Source organism: Cydia fagiglandana, chromosome 3, assembly GCF_963556715.1.
Source record: "Cydia fagiglandana chromosome 3, ilCydFagi1.1, whole genome shotgun sequence".
NCBI lineage: Eukaryota > Metazoa > Arthropoda > Insecta > Lepidoptera > Tortricidae > Cydia > Cydia fagiglandana.
This window is the reverse complement of record NC_085934.1, coordinates 9528533-9550649: the sequence shown is the minus strand read 5'-3', so window position 1 is coordinate 9550649 and position 22117 is coordinate 9528533. Positions and strand designations below refer to the sequence as shown.

The 22117-nt window shown below is 38.2% G+C and overlaps 2 protein-coding genes across 2 annotated transcripts in view; both read left to right on the top strand.

Annotated features, from left to right (window-relative positions):
- The window catches only part of LOC134680099 (sialic acid synthase), a 300274-nt gene that overhangs the window by 84205 nt on the left and 193952 nt on the right, over window positions 1-22117 (top strand). The window lies entirely within an intron of this gene.
- LOC134680105 (uncharacterized) overlaps window positions 19997-22117 on the top strand; it is a 134324-nt gene continuing 132203 nt past the window's right edge. The window contains exon 1 of the mRNA XM_063539151.1: window positions 19997-20340. Within this exon, the coding sequence (XP_063395221.1) occupies window positions 20221-20340 (120 nt within the window). The 5' untranslated portion in view covers window positions 19997-20220. The remainder of the gene's footprint in view (window positions 20341-22117) is intronic.

The following is a 22117-nucleotide window of genomic DNA, read 5'->3' as shown; positions in this document are numbered from 1 at the left end:
ACCCAACGTTTTCTTTACCCCTCGTTACACTCCTCAAGTAAATACTGTCGAGCGTCATAATCGAACCCTTATAACGTGTATTTCGACTTTTATAGAAAACGACCATAGGACTTGGGACGTTAATCTACCAAAAATAACTTTTGCTATTAATAATTCAAGAAGCGAAGTAACAAATTACACGCCGTCTTTCCTTGTCTACGCACGAGAATTGGTAACATGCGGCTCGCACTACGTAGATAACGATCTGCCTAACGAGATTATTTTTCTACCACGCAGTATCTATGCTGAAAATATTGGTCAAATGGCAAATATATTTGATGAGGTCCAAACTCGTCTTTGGCAAGCTCATGCTAAAAATACCTCCCGCTACAACCTCAGGCGACTACCAACTGAATTCAACGTCAATGACATAGTTTGGAGAAAAACCTACTACCAAAGTGACAAAGATCAGTATTTCAGTAAGAAGTTAGCACCTAAATTCTTAGAATGCAGAATAGTACATAAGAGGTCCCCTCTAGTCTATGACTTGCAAGATATGTCCGGCAAAGATTTGGGTACTTGGCATATTAAGGACCTTAAACTAGTAAGGCGCTCAAGATAATGCCAATTCATCTTAGTTTAGCCAGTAGAATTTAAGTAGATATATAAAAATTGTAGTTAGTAAATCGGATTTTTTTTTTTTTTAAGTTAGTCAGGTGAGCAAAAATCCTTCCCAAGGGAGCGGGGTAACTGTAGCGTTAATTTATTTTCTTAGCTAAATAAATAAATAAATCTTAACAACCGATAAGTATCGATGTCGATGTGGTCGATATTATCGACTTTCCCAATCCCGGCTACTAACTTGTTTACGCGATAGCCGGCGCCATGTTATAACGGTCCGCCACAGCCGGGCATTGAAGATCTGACTGCAGCGCTGTACGCATGTCGCTCTTGCGGCCGCGGCCTTGTCTCGCGATGTCGAATATTAAATAATTTAATAGGGAACAAGTGCTCTTCCACTGCCGTGCCACTAAGTTTCCGAATATAATCGAGTGTATCTGTTTTTCCCCCGCTTTGGGTAAGTTTGAACACATAAATACCTCTTCTAGTTTTAAGTTTTTCTCTGTTCCGTAGCTGCTACTATATTATACAGCCTAATGCTTTACGCTACGCCAAATGGCGGACTCTGATTTTGAATGCTAATGTACCATGGATGTAAATTATATTCTTAGCCTAAGTAACTTCATTCGTAATGGTCATGCGTAAGATAATAACTAGATATAAATGTCCTAGCTTCCATAATATCGCACCTTGCCAATTGCAACCTTACGCTTATGTTCCTAAGCCTTATTTATCTCCGTTCTGAATTCCATGTACCGACCGCCACAGACAAACTGAACTTAGATATATAGCCACCAGAATGTCGTATGCTGTCAAGACATGAGCATTATAAATAAGGCGGAACGCTCCATGGAACTGATTTTACTGCGTAGCCTTAACACAGTGGAATAAAATTCCAGGGTCTACCCTACGGGCTAATTGCTAGTCCAACCTCTGCGTCTGTGCTCCTCTCGCTGCCAGTGCTCAGCGCTAAACGCCGGGTTGCCACTACGAGCCACGCCAAGAACGCCAGGACAGTAACGCCCAGCTACACACCGATCCAAGTGCCGCCACCACGTTAGGCCAACGACCCACGTTATATAAGCCCAAATAAAACCACTGTGCATTTTGTAGCCTAAGCCTTATTGCTCATTTCTGCCCTAGATACCTAACGCTACACTAAGTCAACGAATAAAACAATAACAAATACTTGATCTTGTTATTTTGAATGTTTTTAATAATTATGTAAAACAAAACGGGAACAAACTCTGTAAAACAGACAATAGGTACTTTAATTTCAGTAATTATATCCGGTAGGTAATCAACTAATCATATTTAAGTAAATTTACCTATACAAATTACGCATTATGCATTTCTACTTCATAATAACTTCCAAAGAGGAATGACGTCCTTACAAGGTTAATGTATTAGGGCTATGACGTACGAGCGAACATCAGTACCGCGTGAGAATGAAATAAAATTATCGTTTAAAATTGGGTTTAAGCAATAAATAAACGTAATTGGAAATTACTTACCGATGATATGAGATCCCATCTTTTTTCTTACACTTCCGGTAATGGTTTTTGCACCCTTTTACAACGCAATGAGGCATTTTTATGTTATGCTGCGTGATAACTTTCTACTGCGCAACTCGCCACACGACTGAGCGCCGTGGTGTGATAAATGCGATTATCACACCCATGTAGCGGCCCCCTTTTCAGTGCTCGTTAACCGCGTCCTTACGAAGTAATATATATGTCAATGTCTTCAATGGACGCCATCGCCACGCCATATCATTGTGATTGACGTTGCTTGTCAGGTCACAATACATTGCGTCTTAGAATAAACTTTAAAGTGTGTTAAAAATGAAACCACAAGTTATTTTTAAAAGTTGCTGAACAAATGTTGGTCAGTATGAGGAGTACAACCTACAGTTTAATTTTTTGCTCATATTACAGGCCACACCCGGTATATATTTTTAAATAAATGACCGATGACACCAAATCACCAATCAACCTAATTTTTGTAATTGTGGGATTGTTGTATGCTGAATCTAATAGTTGCTGCTATCGTATGCGCGCTTTTCGCGCGATAAGGATGAGGTAATGTATTCATCACGTGCTGACACCGCTTGATAGTAATAAACTTACGACGCGATTCGGGAAATGAATTAGAGATTAATTAGATACGATATAGTAAAGATATGTGACGTCGTACGGGTAAAGGAACCTTATGGCGGTTTACGCTTACGCTATTATTAACGTCGCTCCAATATCATTGCGGCGCTACGCGACGTAAGCGCCAGCCGCCATAAGGTACCTTTTGTCGTGGAACGTCACATATCTTTACTATTTCATATCTATTGCATCTCTAATTCATTTCCCGAATCGAGCCATTACACTATCTTGTCATTACCACGCTGAAAATGTACCCATAATACGTATGCTGAGCTTATTACCAACGGCACATTATTACTAGGAAGATAAGAGGTATAAAATTCGATCATAGGTGGCGTTATGTCAGCAGATACAAGGACTTTATACTCTCTCTTGCCGAGTATTTCGCTTAAGGGCAACCAGCTTAAGTACTAACTACTAATACGCTAGTTGACACAGATCTACAGGTCTAGTTAGTCTAGTTACCCTAGGAATGAGCTCGGTGTCGAGGCAAATGGTTTAGGAATAACGTAGGTGGAATATTTCGAGATAGCATCGCATTTCGACGTTTTACGCCTCACACGCCACTGCCTCGGCATCAGGGAATCAAATAACCATTAATTACAACCGTTACGAATGCTGAGATGAAATATATTATTACTCGTTATACTAAGAGCAGTGTTTCTAGACGAAGGTGTCGATATTGATTAATCGTCATCAAGGGTGATTTTTGGCGGCGCTAATATTACGTACTTACCTACTATGTACTTTTTATTATTTAAGAAGATAGAATATTAATATATAACTACATATAATTATATTATTTAACATTCAAGTATGAAATTACGTAGAGGCTTAAGTATAGAATAGAATAGAATAAAATAGAATAAAATTGATTTATTCGTAAGCACAAACAATCGGTACAATACATTATACGTGACGTTCCACGGCAAAAGGTACCTTATGGAGGCTGGCGCTTACGTCGCATAGCGCCACAATAATATTACAGCGGCGTTAATAATAGCGTAAGCGCCAACCGCCATAAGATACCTTTATCCGTGGGACGTCACATATAAAAGAAAACACAAAATAAGATTAAAGTGCCACGAAATGGCCCCATCTCAGCATGTTGCTGGTGGCTTCCATCGCTGATCTTCCGATGAGAATAGGTAGGTATAGGTACGAAGTAAGTACCTATACCTACTAAACTACTAAGGACACATTGACCTAGTTTTTTGTTGTTATACTTATTTTAAGTTGAAAGAAGTGACTTAAAAAAACTTAAGATTTAACTTCATTTAGTCAGTTTGAATGCTCCAGGCAAATAACTAGTTTGAGTAGTTTGTCAATACTCTTGGAGTTCGGATTGTCGGTTGAATACAAGCTTTATTTCCTTTATTTACTCGACCAGAAAATTTGCTAACCCTTTGCACAGATTAAGTACCGAGACTTAATCAAGGCTGCCCTGGCGGCATTACCGTCGGCTGATCATGTGGCTCTGCTGGTGACCTACATACACAGACAAAACATCCTCCAGACTAAGCATAGTCGCGCTACCCCCGCTGCCACGCATACGGTAATTTTACTCCATGCTCGAGTCGAAAGTGTCTTTGTGTGACGTCCGTGAACTCGTTCGTCGTTTGAACGGATCAATCACGGCACGGGACTTCGCTCACCTCGTCCCGCGCACCCCCGCATTTTCGGCAGCATCGGTTGCATGAAATAATTGCTCTAAACTCCGTCTAGAGGATTCCTAGTCTATGCCTACATACAACTTACTTAAGGGACCCACTGATTAACAGTCCGCCGGACGGTACCGGCCTGTCAGTTAGAACAAAATTTTTACAGTTCCGAGCAACTGACAGGCCGATACCGTCCGGCGGATTGTTAATCAGTGGGCCCCTTTACACCATGACTCCCATTCTGATTTTACAATTTGTTACGGTTTTGATTTTGTCTTGTTAAGACCGCTCACGCTGAGCGGAATGCACTGGAAGTCTTGTCATTAGATATCTCGCTCGCGCTTATTGGTGCGCGTGAAATGCACAGTGAGTCGTGTTAATACAAGATCATGAAGTTCGAATTGATTGCGCTGTACCAGTAACTTGCCAACAAAATGTTAAAACATACCTAATGCTGGCTTTTGGATGAGAACTGATACTGAACCATTACATTCCATTTTACTCGTAATTATACTTACGACCAATAATTTATAAGTTGAAGATATTTAAGACGAAATGACCCAACATAAATGTATTACCTACAAACAGCTCGAAAATGTTTACAAAGATGTCATTAAGCACCTATAAACAAGTTTGTCAAATACACAAATTTACTCGGCAAAGTTCGCGGTGCATTCGAAGGAGGAAGACGTCGTTAATTTCCATTTGAATTTCAAATTACTACATTCAAAATGGGAATTTGAATGATGCAGAACCGCGGGTAATTACATAATTATGTAATCACTTCTTCATCAAACAGGGGACATGTTTAGAGACGTAAAATATGTTACTAATGTGTTGGATGCAATGTTGTAGATAATTTAATCTAGAATTTAAGGTGATTTTTCGTCATAAAATGTTTATACTTGTATACCTCAAGGATTTTCGAGTCCTGGGTTGTTCACTATGTTATTTTATTACCTATTAGCCTTTACTTGCTTTGGAATTCCGGAATCATTGTCTATGGAAATATAGTTATTCTTTACCTATAGATGACAGGAAAAAGTCGGACTTAGTCGGACTCAATTACTTAGTTTTTTATCCGATCCCTACGGGTGTTTTAAAGACATTTCATTCACGTTCCACATAAAAAATACATTGTCAAAAATTGGGAACCCTTGGAACGCAAATCCGACTCGCCCTTGAACGGTTTTTGTAAAGTATAATGTGATAGGACTCATAGGCCACCTCTTTGTTTTATATTTGTCCATTGCAAAACTTATTTAGTGACCTGTGTAGATATTTAAAGTTTATGAAGCGTATTATACTTTAAATATCTACATACCGAGCCGAGGGCGTCCTCGGCTCGGTTTTTCACGTGAGATTAAGCCGGTCCCGTCGCATCGGAAATTGGATTTTATAAGCTTTAAAGACAAATTTATCTCTGCCATACTGGATTCTGGCCAAACTAATACTGAAAACTACGAATTCATATGAACGTTCTCATATTTTTGATGTCTCATCTCGACGAGATTTTTATAGCATTATTCATTCCTAATTTTATTATTTACGAGCCATATCATATCTGTGATCATATGAAACTTGTTTACTATCCTCTGGAATGGATATAATGAGTGTTTTACTGACGTTAACCACTGACTAATTTGGACCTACATATAACAGATACAAACTTAATCAGAAACAAGTTTTATTGATGAAAACATGCAATTGAAAGGTCTTTAAAATATTTCTTAATTTCCCTGAAAATAAAGTACCTTCATCTTTCGATTACTTAGATATTTATTTCGCACATTCCCTAAATCTCATAACACATTTTATTTATATTAACTTCAATATCAACATTGATTCACGACTAAATATGAGGAGTATTTTTCGATCCAAAATACTAAAAGCTTTTTCAGACAAAATTTAAAAGTCGCGATGGCAGAAAAATAACTGACTGCCCGATTCGAACTTTTAGATATGTCAATCAATAGATCTGATACCGGAATTTGCTTCACCGTAAGTAGGTTTATATATTTGTACTCAATGGAGAACAAAAAACTAGTAAGTTAGTAAGATTTTAGCTTTGTAAAACGGCTCTGTTGTAACCGATATTTTTTATTCCATTTTCACTCGATTACGGGAAGGGTTGTGATTTTAGCAGTATACGTACGTATACGTATGTATGTGGGTAATACTACGTGTAATCCACCGTGCTGCCTAAACTACTAAGCCAATCGATTGTTAAGAAAATGTGTGAGATTTTCAGATTTATTTTCTAGGGTTTGTTTTGTACTTTAGGTATAAACCAAATAAAACATAAACAATGATTTCATTTCTTCACCGAGATGTAAAAACTTTACTCTTTGTAATTTATTCGTTCTAGAGTCATCTCCATTACTCTAAACTTAACCACATTCATCGACTAGAAGGGCAAGCCACTCGGCAAAACGAGTGGAGCGCACGCTATTCTTTACTCAGCACCACAATGGCGAATATAGGATGAATAACGAATAAAAAGGAATGAAAATCTTATTTTTACCAGAAACGTATTTCTCTAATCACCTGTCTCAGTGTCCCATTTCCTCGTTTTATGTACATGTTAGCAGTTAAGTATACCTACATCAGTTGATGTATTTCCTTTTGCTGCTAGTTTTGACGTTTGCCTGAATTATTGAGAACGAAGCGTAATGTTTTACGAAAGTTGGTATATAATAGGAGAAATAGAACTCATTTCTAGAGTTGAGTGCACTAGGTAGTACTTACGTAGACTATAATTGATCGGTGACTAGTTTATATTATTTTTACACTAATATTCTGTGTATGTAGGCGGCCGATTGTAAGATCAGGCAGACTGTAATGTTCCTGTGTAATGTTTTGACGATAGTCATATTAAACCAATATATAGGCAGGATAGATTCGTTAGGTTGCTTCAGACGCCAGAAGGGCAAACTGCCTAGAAATAGGAGCCCAGGGGGTTCCGTCGACTCAGGGAACTAGTCAAAGATTTTCAAGATTCACGATATGCCTAGGAATTTCACGATATGCCTGATCTTACGATCGGCCGCCGATATGTACACAATATATCTGCTGTAAGGGCAATTTATGTGATTTCATCAATTCCACGATACTAAGCAGATAGGTATATAAATATGTATTTCAACATACCTATAATTTAGTACAAGGTACCTACAATACTAATGGTAATGTCTCAGTCGCAGCATTAAATATTAAAAGGCTTCACTGTCAACTCCTTTATTCTCACACGTGCCTCCGTCGAGTGGATGTAACTCACTCGACATAGATGCTAACTTTAAATATAGCATCTCTACAAGAATTTTAAGAAAGGCAGGATAGTTAGCAGTTTTAGACAGTTCGGTGAGGGAAAGAATAAATAAAAACGCAGAAGATATAATGCACTAAATTTATTTTAACAAAATCAGAAACATTCGAATGAAATACATGTACCTAAGTCTAAAGTTATTTGAGATAATTACGCGGTGCCATTTTTTCACGACGAGGTCCCGACAATTGTAAGAATGTAAGAATAAATCTTACGTCAGCACATTGGTGGGAACTTACTATAAAAATACTCTTGGCTGCATTTGTGGTGATAAAATTAAGGGATTTCCATCTGCGTAGGTGACTCATCGCTGCAGAAAATGATATCTACCGAAAGCGGGGCAACTACCGAAATAATTTGAAAAGTTTCCACAATTATGGAGCCTAGGTATCTTTTAAAATTCATCATCACTCATCAGAAGTGAATTTTGACAATAACTAAACCACACTAAGAAGTACGTATACGTCGTATGCCTACCCATTTAATTGAAAGAGAAAAACCAGAATTAGTTAGAAAATTACAAAATTTCTGAGCATTAAAAAAGCATAAATACAAACAGGGGTTATTCTTAGGGGTTATACAAGTATTATTATATATTTATTGTAAAACTTACTTTGGTAGGTACCTACTTAAATCGCTCTTTGCCCAGCGAACAATTTTATTGTTGTAGTTTTATTCTTAGCTCCTCCTACAATAGGATTAGAATAAGTATTTTCATTGGACATAATATTTTCTAGACGACCTTTAACCCGCTCACAGTAGGTGCCCGGATTCAGTGAACTGAGTAGTTTTATGCTTGGTTTGATTTATTACGAGTTTATTCCCTAGTTATAGAGATTTTATTTGCTGCACTTGTAGGTACCTAGGCTTGGCTACAATAGCTCATTACTAAAGTTAATTCATGTTAATACCATATATTTGCTTTATACCTACATTTATGGTTCTTCTTGTGTGGTAGGTACTTATAATAAATAGGTCATTCATTCATTGATACACTGAAGCCTTTGTTCATAGGTAGATCACAGTGGCAGCGCACAGAACGTACTTATTCATTCATTTCAATCGGATTTTTTTGTAATGTTATGCAGTTTATATTTTCCTGGTGTTTGTGTGGTGAAAAATATTGTATTTCACTCAGTTTGTTTCACCCTTGAAACCCCCGCAACGCTCAAAATTCCACTAAGCAATGAAGAAATGTCAATGAATGAACTAATTTTCCTTTAGTTGTAGCGTATAGCTGCTACTTAAGTACTTTCTAAATGTAAAAACATTCAGGTGAACCTTTGTGACTTCACAGACTGTGCAAAGATAAGACCTCGGTATTACTTTACTATTGCCATAATATAATATTAGACAATTTTAATAACAATAAGCCCGTGAGACACAGTCATATTAAATAAAAAAAGTAAGAACGGGTCACACGCGTAGGTATTATAAGTCGAAAAACGCTCGACATATTTTACTCCGTACCGAGGAGTATTATCAGCGACATGTTGAGCGTTTTTCGACTTAAAATACGTTAATGACCCGTTCTTAATATATTTAATACCTAATATTATAGGTAAGTCGTATGCCAACTATTTATCTGGTGGATACACCTTGATCACTCGAACCCGATATGTAAAAGCTAGTAATTAAGTTATAAACTCGATTAATATCCTTTGTCCACGTTTGCGTAGAGAGGCGTGATTCCCCATCACGTAATGGAGTTTGATTGTATCGCGCGAGAATACAACCCATCAATTAATTAACTTTTTCGTGTAGAGCCATATGCGTTACAACTCCACAACATCATAAATTGTGATTCTTTAGGGTTATCCGCAGATGGTCTAGAACGCAAAATGACTAGTGTGTTGTTTTTCCTAACTCGCAATTAGTCTACATCGCAAACGGTCTAGAACGCAAAATGCCCGAATTATTTTTTCCGTTTTATTTTAACTTTATAGCGATGTCGACGGAGCCCCGCTTCCGCGGGGCTCCTATTCTTTGCTGTTTGGCCTTCGGCCATTTGAAGATACCCAACGAACCTAATCTACCTATGTAAAATGTGGTGATATAAAAAGTGGGCATTTTGCGTTCTAGACCGTTTGCGACGTAGACTAATTGCGATTTAGGCAAAACAACACACTAGTCATTTTGCGTTCTAGGCCATCTGCGGATAACCCATTCTTCATGCAGAGTTCCATAGTTCATGGGTTTACGGCGCGATTCGGCAAATGGATTAGAGATTGCAACGTCACATATCTTTACTATTTCATATCTAGTGAATCTCTAATTCATTTCCCGAATCGCGCCGTTCTGCCCGATTCGAACTTTAAGATACGTCAATGAATAGATCTAGAAACGATATGGAATAGATGATGCAGTGTCAATAGTGACGTTTTTGTTTGAAGAATCGTCACATTTGACACTGACATATCGAATCCATATCCAGTCTAGATCTTTTCATTGACGTATCGTAAAGTTGGAATCGGGCCAATAATCATTAAATAATATTCTTAACGGGTCCGTCGTGTATTTGTTTACCCTTGATTTTATTCTATTTCTGATTGTACCTACATAATTTCTTTTGATAGAGCTAAGTGTTTGCAGCCGTCAGTTTAAGCAGTTGATTTAATTTGCACCTTTTCAATAGCAATATTCGTTTCGCTGAAATCGAAACGAATCTGGTACAGTCGCCATCAGATATATCGAAGCGGCCGAGATTCTCACAAATATCTGAACACGCACTCTAACGCCTTGACAATAGAGGCGTGATCAAATATTTGTGAGCGCCTTGACCGCTCCGATATATCTGATGGCGAATGTATACGTGCCTTTGCTGCACTGCGGTCACCCGACACACGCGAGAGCATTCCATTCAAGCATATGCTCTAACATGGTATGGGGACAATCAAATGACAGTAACCTATCTTCAGTCCTTTAGGAGTTTCGCGCGGTCATGTTCAACGTTTTTATTTTCGAATAAGATGACCGCTTTGTAAAAAATTAAGTGAATACAGGTGCTTTGGTAGGACGTAACAATTGTACATATATATTGCCAGCCATACATGAACCTGACAGATAAATTACTTTATGTAATACAGTCAGCAGCAGAACTTGCTAAGCGGGCGAGGTGTTCAAAATTACCTTGACACGTTCTTATTCTCTTAACAATAAAGTCGCGTCAAGATCATTTAGAACACCTGGCCCGCTTAGCAACTTCTGCTGCTGACTGTACTTTTCTGGTTCTATACATATGTACTGTATACCTATACATATTTACTGGTATAACTACTCAAATTTTAAAGACCCATTAATTATTTATTAATTTATAAATACTTTCGCGTTTACCAACCATATATTTGGTATAAACTGGATGACCAATGAGAATATTTTTTAACTATTATTAGACAACAATGAAAATACATATTCAGTTTTGTATTATTAATAAATACATTTTATATTAATGTATAGTGCCACTTACAAACAGCTTTTGAAACCAATCTGTTGTAAACCCTGCATACGTGCCTGGAGGTCCTAGGTTTTAATCCCAGTAAGAGCATTTACGTGTGTGGCGAGCATTAATATTTGTGTTTTATTTATGGCTGTTTTGTATGTCTTGTACAAGCTTTGCTCATATAATTTATATCAAATTGTTCCGTAAAATATTTATTTAGAACAGAACAATAATTCATCAGAAGTAGTAGCACATTTTTTAGTAGTTTTAACGATTATAGATGTATGTTATAAATGATTTGCTGAACTCGTACATATGTTATGAGAAAATTGCTCTGAAAATGCTGCATGCAGTATTTACGGAATCTGCACCGCTGCCATGATGGCATTCAGGTATAAGTATTCCATATAAAGCATTCCTCCCTCTCGAATTTGTCATATTTGCTAGTAAAAGACGAATGCTCAATATGCTACTGTGATATATTGATAACTATCTCGTGGGAGAATTGTACTAAAAAGATTTGTCACAAACAAATGAGTACTTAAATACAAGAGCTGTATTTGGAAAATATGCGGTAGCATTCACAATAAACAACGGGTGGAGTGAAGATAGGTCGATAGACGGCTAAGCCTAAGCCAAATCTTCGGCGACCCTAATCCCATCCTATTAGCTATTCGTGCATTCAATATGACCCTCGGCGTTCCGGCGCCCAAGTACGAACACATCGCCCGATAAGTACGGCTTGCCTTGCCTTTGACGATAAGGAAAAAGGTACGAGGAAAGATTTCTAATCTTAAGAAATATTTGCTCTTTTCATGTCAAAATGGACTACAACAGGATACAGATAACAGAAAAAAACTTGTAGCGAATATTGGAAAAGCACTTTCAATTCTATCGAATACAATTACACCGCTCATAACTCACGTCACGGAGCCGCGTGGTTTTAATCAAAGCCAAAGTTTAGGTTCGGTGGTAATCCACTAATGTAAGGATGGGAAACTTGGTCGTTGAGCGCCGCGACGGCAGCGGGAGAACTCGGAATAACAAATCCTTTTTAAGACGAATTCTCGAGCCTTGATTAACGATACAATTGTCACGTACGCCATTACGAAGGGAAAAATACGAATTTAGCCTGTAATTATTTTTTCACTTGCAAACAACTAGGTATGACAATTAAAAAGACTATACCCTAGACCAGCGGTCGGCAACAAGCGGCCCGCGAGCCTCCCTGGGTATTTTTTATATAATATTGACACACGACAATGTCTGATAAAGTCATAAATATTAACAAAGTGCGGCCCGCGTCAACTTCGGTAACTACTATTTGGCCCTATTGGCGGCTAAAAGGTTCCCGACCGCTGCCCTAGACCCATACCTCTATATCAATAATACCGATAATATCTCATCCTTTTTAAAATATCGAGTGTCTACCCATCTAATTTAGTTTTTTATGAATATTATACCCCTTCATAGGAATAGACTAATTTCATTCCTAATGGGTTCAAGCTTGTCAGGTAAACATCAAACGATTTGGGAATAATCGAACGGTTTTACGGTATTAAAGTAGCACATTTTAGCTTGTGTAAATAGGAACTGATAGCACTCGAGAAACACGTATAAAGAACACTTTGAGAACATTTCAGCAACCCGCTTTTCTCCGACTAAGTTTTAAGCCGCGCTTGGCAAAGAAGACTGACCGCACGTAAAGAAAGTGGACTTCGAGTGGATATCTACTTATGCTTCTTTTTGGACTTTAACTTTGCGAAAACGCAAAAGCAGGATCTATTTTATCTACGACTCTGTTTGAGAACGAAATAATTATATCGATTCATATGTAGTAGGTAGATACTTACATATGTATATACATGCATATGAGAACACACCGCCGGAATTGCAAATAAGCATAAAAGTGGACGAGTAGGTATATTATGATGATATTATGATATCATTACATGATTAATATTATGTGTTGCAGCCAGTTGAATCATTTTTAATTTAAACCATGATGCTTATTTGTTCTTTCAATTACCACAGTAAAAGTCTACTCTCTAACTATAATAACATTACTAAGTACTAACATTTATTTGCGCAAGCCATCAATTTTACGATGAAAGGCGTGTGAGCGCAACGCCGGTGCCGGCGCCTCGTCTCTTTAACTAAGAACTGGCGGAAAATTAAGGGGCACACGGCACACCGGCCCGCGAGCTCCATACCGTCATTGCCCATTAACCTCATAATGGGTTAAATATGCTAAGGAGAGGGCTCGGGGAATAATAGTGGGCTGCTCGGCGGCAGCCTTATACTTGGCGGCTCACACCTCTTCTAGATTACGCGTGTTTACTTCGCTATTTACAACGTGAAATTAACCAGACAAACACATGCGTGTACGATGTAACAGTAACATTCTATGTATTCCAAAAATGGAGATTTTGGGTTACTCCCTATTTGTTTTCAGGTAGTTTTTCCCTATTAACACATTGTAGTAGACAGCTAATAAGCAAAATAAACCAGCATGTGTGAGCCTATCACCACATAAACTGAAATGATTATTACTTACAACAAATTTTGTAGAATATTTGCAAATACAGATATCAGTGCCAGTAAAAATAGAATATCCAAATAATCTGCTCTCAACTTTTCACATCTATTTATAAATTATAAACGATAAAGTAGTAAAAGATAAATCAAAATATTCGTAATACAAAACGCCAAATCCGTGAGTTGCGTCAGCAAAGCGTTATTTCAAATGAGCGGTCTATTTCACCGCTGCATGCGCGCTGATAAAAGCTTTTAAAAACCGTAATCGAATTTGTGGCCTTTAATTCTATTCATATCGGTTTAATAATATATAATATATATTTGAACAAAGTAACTGTGGGTATCACATACGCGGTATGCTTTAGGGAATTTATTGCTATACCTAACTTATATCGTAAGATCGGGCAGATTGTGAAATTCCTAGTCATTACATGAAACGTGAAAATCTTAGTCTCATTCCCTGAGTCAACGTACTTAGCCGCGCTACACGGGGCTCCTATTTCTGGACAGTTGGCCCTTCGGGCATCTAAAGCAATCTAACGAACCTATTATACCTATTTACCTATTGGTTTATTGTGTCTACCGTCAAAACATTACACAGGAACATTATGATCTGCCTGATCTTACGATCGGCCGCCGACATATGCATCATAATAGGATTAATAGGTATACCTTAATAACTGAGAAGATAATTAGTTACTACCTATAGCATACAGTAGAAGCCTTTTAGATAGTAGTCCGGGCCTGAACTTCCCACTTTATTGTTTTTCTAGTGGTTTTTCGCCGAGCGTAACTTTACTAACTGCTGATCTTAACATCCCATGCGACTAAATTATGTTAAATCTGGTTTATAGATCTTAGAATCATCCTTTAATCAAAACCAAGAAAAAACAATAACAGTATACCACTAACCAACATTTGTCTACCGTATGTAAAATATAAACACAAACATTGCACGCAATCTCGTATGAAGAGCCGTATCTCTTTATTCCGAAGTCAAGGAAGAGGTCAGAGTGTAAATGGAGTCATTTATTTGCAAGTGTTTATTTTTACGCCTTCAGGCCGGACTGCCGGACGATCCGGCCGGACCGACTGAGGTCAGCTGTCCGGCAGTCCGGGAGTTTAACGAGGGCGCCGCTTATGATGCTCGCAGTGTTTGATGTTTAGCGCTGGAAGTAATTGGTGTTGGATGGATGATGTGAGCAGTTTTTTTGCACAGCGGTTTAAAGGTTGTTTATTATTTTTATGATGGGTTTCAAGGCAATTTGTAAGACGATGTGTTTAAGGGTCGAGAGTCGGCGGTCGCATAATAAAACTATTCAGGTTTTAAAGTGTTGAATGTCGAAAACAAATTTAAATTATTGTGAACTGTTTAAAATTGCACAGCAAAAGTATTTTGGTAAATATGGTTTACACATTCGTAAATTTGGACCATTCTTGTGTGACGTATGGTTCACATGGTAGCATACTTACCCGAGTTATAGCATGACAATAGCAGTATCTGTCACTTGCTTCTACCAAGCGTTGTTAAATAAACCGGGCAAGTGCGAGTCGGACTCGCGCACGAAGGGTTCCGTACCATAATGCAAAAAAAAAAACAAAAAAAAGCAAAAAGAAAACGGTCACCCATCCAAGTACTGACCCCTCCCGACGTTGCTTAACTTTGGTCAAAAATCACGTTTGTTGTATGGGAGCCCCATTTAAATCTTTATTTTATTCTGTTTTTAGTATTTGTTGTTATAGCGGCAACAGAAATACATCATCTGTGAAAATTTCAACTGTCTAGCTATCACGGTTCGTGAGATACAGCCTGGTGACAGACGGACGGACGGACGGACGGACGGACGGACGGACGGACGGACGGACGGACAGCGAAGTCTTAGTAATAGGGTCCCGTTTTACCCTTTGGGTACGGAACCCTAAAAATGATAGTTGTTTTGTTACGTGGAAAATATCATCCACGGTACGTTCCCGTTAAGGACAATAAAACTACTGACTTTATTTTCAGGTCAACCCTTTAATTAGTACAACCAACATACCGCTTTATATTTTTATTTATGGTTCATTTATGTGCGTTCTTATTTTCCGATTATGGATGCTAAAACATTATCTCTACGTAATACCAACCAAATTTGGCGCGCGCCCGTGTATCGCAGGCAGCACTACTTAACCCTGCCAGCGCGAAATCCGCACTAAATGAGCTGTGCGGAAGCTTTCACGCCCATTTGCGGAGCTCACAAACCTAGAAAAAAAAAACATTACTTCACTCGCGACAAGCTTTCGCTCTGTGGCCTAAGTGTACGCTTTAGGTTGGTACTTTATTTATGACACTTGGTTGCTTATGACAGTAAATGCGAAATTTCGTACAAACGCGAGGTAATGTAATTTATTATATTAGTCGGCATAGTGGAAAGAAATATTCCTTATCCTGAATTGAGTTAACGGCCATGAATCCTTGTCAAGGCCAAAAGAGGCAGTAAACAGATATAACAGATGACCTTTCCTTGACACTTTGTACAAAAGTATAAGGTATTCTAATGAAAAGTTCGTAAATATTTAGGTATGTGCCTACTCATTTTGCGAGACACAACACCGATGACGTGCCTTGTAATCTAATCATATTACTAAACCTACACCGTTGTTCCATCTGTTTGACTTTGATTTTTCGTTTCTCCGGCAGCTTTTACATATGAACATCAAATTTGGTGTAATAATAAAACAAAATATACAAGGAAATTTTAAAAAATCGGTAATACTCGTACCTACTCATACTCAACTCATGCATGACCGATTTTTAACCTAATGTAGGATCAGAACAGTAAGTCTTGGCCTAATCACTTTAAGAAAACTCGTGAATTGTGACTTTGGAGAAAAGTCAAAATATCACCGGTAGGCTACCAGTTTTACCTGTAGGAATGTTATAGCCATCTCAGGTTACGTAATGAGAATGAAACACGATTGGACATATTATTAACTGTCAACGAACGATTAGGAATTACACCTAATAGATTGAGTATTTAAATATATGTAGATATAATATCAAAAGACTGATTTTTTAAAATCTAAACGCCGGTCCTTATTTGACCGTTATTGAAATCTGGTTAGGTATTTACTGGTTATTTCACATTTTTTTATTTATGTTCTGACCGAAGGGTAGATTTCTAATGGCATCGTTCTATTAAATGCAGTAACAGCGAAATTTAAGGATGCACAGGTTTTCATGACGTCTGGCGTCTCTGATAGGACTCGAACGTCGTGTGTAGATATGTGGTTTCCACGTCTTCAATTAAAGATTTACATAAAGTCAATAGTTGGTTCTACAATTCCGCAACGTGATTGGATTTGCAAGGTAAGTAGGCACGAATATGCAGGGCTTGAATTAAATAGTTACTTTATGTAAATTAACTGCTTTTGGGCAAAAAAGTATTCTCTTACTAAAGGTACGACCGGTATGTCTAGTGAATAAATGCGCATAATTTTAATTAATTTCCCATTTTTAAATTCAGTTATCTACATACAGAAGAAAATAGCGGGTTTAATTTGTATTCCGTTATGACTTGCTCAAAACTAACTAGGTACTTACATTTTGAACGTACAATTAGATGATCAACGCTGGACTTCGGCTAAAGTGAATCTGGGGACACCATACCTTGATACAGAACTCAGGCGACACTGCTGCCTCAAGCTGAGGCAGCAATAGAGAGCTCATTAGTAGAACACTGCGATACCGTGGCGCTCGAATGGTCCTACTTTTACTTCATCTAACACTTCGCTCGTACTACAAGCCGGATTACAAGTGTTTAGGCGGTTAATATACAAGAAACGAACGCTGCGGGTGTTATTCTCGGGCGAACAAAGTTGACCTCGACATCCGTTTGAGAGCTCTGCTTCATGGGAAAGCGCATCTGATACTGGTTACCCTAAGCATTAGTAGCGCTTATGCTGGGCAGGAAACACCACTGAAAGTGGTGTAGTAAGTATTGATAGGTATCTTGTGTGTTACACCATACGTTACTTACTGACACCGCGCAAATGTTAAAATCCAGAATGGTCACAAATTGCAGCCAGCTACATTATCACTGGAATTATCAATTTCTTTGTCAACGTATTTGATAAGTTGAGTGACAATGACAATCCCAACCACGTTTGAAATGCGATCAGGAACGTCACTCAATTTATCAAGGACTATGACATTTCCCGCGTTTCACCGCAATAATTCGGCTGACCGCAATGCGGCATTGCTTGTGGTAATTCTTACTTTCGACTTATGAGAAAAGTCAAATTGCATAAAGATACATATATATATATTCGCCCAAAAATTCCCATTACGCATTTTCTCAACTATGCGTTAATTACTCTTCTCTTCTTCCTCGCGTTATCCCGGCATTTCGCCACGGCTCATGAGAGCCTGGGGTCCGCTTGACAACTAATCCCATGATTTGACGTAGGCACTAGTTTTTACGAAAGCGACTGCCATCTGACCTTCCAACCCAGAGGGTAAACTAGGCCTTATTGGGATTAGTCCGGTTTCCTCACGATGTTTTCCTTCACCGAAAAGCGACTGGTAAATATCAAATGATATTTCGTACATAAGTTCCGAAAAACTCATTGGTACGAGCCGGGGTTTGAACCCGCGACCTCCAGATTGCAAGTCGCACGCTCTCACCGCTAGGCCACCAGCGCTTCCAGCAGCGCACATTTTGGGCAGCGCGCGTTTGTTTATGCGTTAATTACTATTAGGCATATTACATTAGTTACATTACATATTAGCATTATGAAAGCATTGATCTAGAGTTTGACCGTAAAAAGTCTGCAGCGATTTTGATAGCCCACTCGGTATCGTCTTGGGTCGTCCCATTCGTTTTTCGTCAAGTTCTTAAATTAGTCCTATTCTGCTTTCGTCATTCATTCTATAAATAAATAAATAAATATTATAGGACATTCTTATACAGATTGACTAAGTCCCACAGTAAGCTCAAGAAGGCTTGTGTTGTGGGTACTCAGACAACGATATATATAATATACAAATATATATATATATATATAACACCCATGACTCAGGAACAAATATCTGTATCATCATACAAATAAATGCCCTTACTGGGATTCGAACCCAGGACCATCGGCTTCGCAGGCAGTGTCACTACCCACTAGGCCAGACCGGTCGTCCAAAATCTATATTCGTCACAATCGACGGCGGCTTTCAATGTAGAATGAGTGACGAAAGCAGAATAGGACTAATTTAAGAACTTGACGAAAAACGAATGGGACGACCCAAGACGATACCGCCCACTCAGTGCAAGTGTCATTTTAAACGTCAAACTTCTATAAAATTATGACGTATACTTAACACTTACACTGCGTGGACTATCAAATCCGCTACAGACTTTTATTGGTTCGACTATAGTTCATATTCATTGTATTTAGGTACCTATTGAGACCACGTACAGATTCCTGGACTACCTATTACAAGTTACTCAAGCTGAGATACGCTCGCCCACCTAATTTATTTTTTGCACGTACACTTACGAGTAATACAAAAGTTGTAGGTGCCGACAGGAGGTAATATACGAACCATTTTGCCCGTCAGGAGCGCTCGAGCGACCGCGAGGTCAATTTGTCTCAGGACCGGGAAACGTGCTAATAAAATGCACCAACTTTTTTTCCTCTCATAAAATATGTAGTGTAAAAGGTTACCTAGTACAAAGGTGAAGTGTACACAGCGAGCGATATTTCATGAATATAAATGCTGCTACACTGGAGAATAAGTAAAGTCAAAGTTTTGGTATATTTTTTATGTATACAAAGACTGGCTCAAATTCTGGAACTAGTTCAAATTTTATGTCCGATATTTTTTATGTTTTTTTTACGGAACAACCTGATATAAAAAAAAGTATTAAAAACAAAGCCCAAATTCAAAATTATTCAAGATAGTGCTTCATGGGCTTTTAACAACAAATTAACAAAATCTTCACGCAGGTAGTTAGGTTAGGTTATAATTTCAAAAGTACCCCACATTAAGAGTTGTTTGTTATTTACATTTTTTTTCTTTTAATAGTAATAGTCCAAAGAGATACAAAAAATAATAACATTAATAACCATTTCTTGTTACAGGTACCTACATCATATACAAAACCTACATCATGCTAAAAGCAAGCCGCTAAAGTAAAAATAATAAGTACATGTGCCTATAGAAATTCTTAATTACTTAGTTTAGCAAATATAATTGATAAATGTATAGGAAAGTGATTCTTAGATTTATTATTTACGTATGAAATTAAAATTTTAGCAAATTATGTGATTTTTTAGTAACAAAATTTAGAAGCAAACACATTTTTCCTTTTTTTAAACCTCACATTACGGAGTGTCTTAGCAATCTAATAAATAAAATGCTTGCTCACATAAAAGCGATTCTTAGTGAATGGTGAAAAACTGTGTAAATAAAATTCAAAATTCAATGAAACCGTGATTTGCCTGTGAAAGAAGATACCCACCGGCAGAATGTTGCCCGTACCGCAGGACCGAATGTCGGGGCGCCGGAGCAGCTCCATCGTGAGCCGCACGCTGCTCGGCCGCCGCGCGTCCGTGTATGCCACGGGCAACCATCAGGACCCCGCCAAGGTATGAAACATTTTATATTTAGTGATGTACTCCTAGTTCGTGAAATAAATCTATTGAAACGGATTACATCGCGCATATTTAATTCATCCCGACGTTTTGAACCCTTTACAGCATTCGTGGTGGCGTTGGTGGTTGTGGTACGTCGGGATGAATTCAATATACGCGATATAATCCGTTTCAATAGTTTTATTTCATGAGTAACTATCGCGGTAACCGAAGACAATATTATACTCCTAGTTCATTCCACAAAGGGACACAAAGGACACAAAGGGGCTGGCTTTGGACCGACCAAGGTGGAGACAACTTCATCACGCTGCACCGACAAGAGCCCGGCTCTTAAATTGAAAGAAGAAGTTCATTTAGGAATGTGTGCCATCGTCCACACTGTTCAATTCAGAGTTCAAGAATTCGTAAGCCTTGTTGTATATACATAAGATCCACCACAGGCATTTGCGTCTATTGCAGACGATTTATGCATTACTGTTTAGACAACTGAGCAGACTGAGCAACTGAGCTGAGTTTGGCAGAGGAAGCTTTCTTTCTGCGATACCTTGTGCTATCTAAAGCATCCTCCCACGTTTTTGGCAGAGAAAGCTTTCTTTCTGCGACACCTTGTGCTATCTAAAGCATCCTCCCACATTTTTGGCAGAGAAAGCTTTCTTTCTGCGACACCTTGTGCTATCTAAAGCATCCTCCCACATTTTTGGCAGAGAAAGCTTTCTTTCTGCGACACCTTGTGCTATCTAAAGCATCCTCCCACATTTTTGGCAGAGAAAGCTTTCTTTCTGCGACACCTTGTGCTATCTAAAGCATTCTCCCACATTTTTGGCAGAGAAAGCTTTCTTTCTGCGACACCTTGTGCTATCTAAAGCATCCTCCCACATTTTTGGCAGAGAAAGCTTTCTTTCTGCGACACCTTGTGCTATCTAAAGCATCCTCCCACATTTTTGGCAGAGAAAGCTTTCTTTCTGCGACACCTTGTGCTATCTAAAGCATCCTCCCACATTTTTGGCAGAGAACGCTTACTTTCTGCTACACCTTCAGCTATCTAACACATTAAACCAGGCTTGTTCGCATAGCTTTCTTCCCTCCACAACACCCATGACAACACCAATGATCAGTTAACTGTAGTTATTCCTGTTAATTGAGAAATATTCTTAGAATCTTGTATCATTCACTCTTACCTAAATAAGACGTCTCTGCGTAGCATAACATATGAAATATGGATGTACAGATTTACTACTTTTATTATACACGTTCGTGACCTTCGTCGCTGATAATCGTAAAATTTTGTTTATTTTAGTAACACTGAAATATCATGTTAAAAGCGTGCCGGTATCTACCCATTGTTCCTTTTGAGAATTATAGGAATTAATAGTTTTATCTTATAAATAACAATTAAATGCTTAAAATTTAAATTGATCGCTTGATATTAATTATCTATATTAGATATATATTTTCACGTAGGTGTCCCGAAATACCTTCCTGGATTTTAGCTCCAACTCCAAACCTTACCATTACATAATGACATTATTAAAATTATTCAACTCGTTATCAAACTACACTGTAACCATTAACTAAATGTCAATTTCCGATCGACAATTGTACTTCAGAGCCATTACAGCGAACAGTCCCCACATTATTCAAGAACGCAAACAGACCCGACCTAACCGAAGGCATTATATTATTTATTCGATCAATGGCAGTTTTCCCTACGACCACAAGCTGGCAACAGCTGAGCGGAATTTGCATTATAAATGGCGGGTACATAACGTTC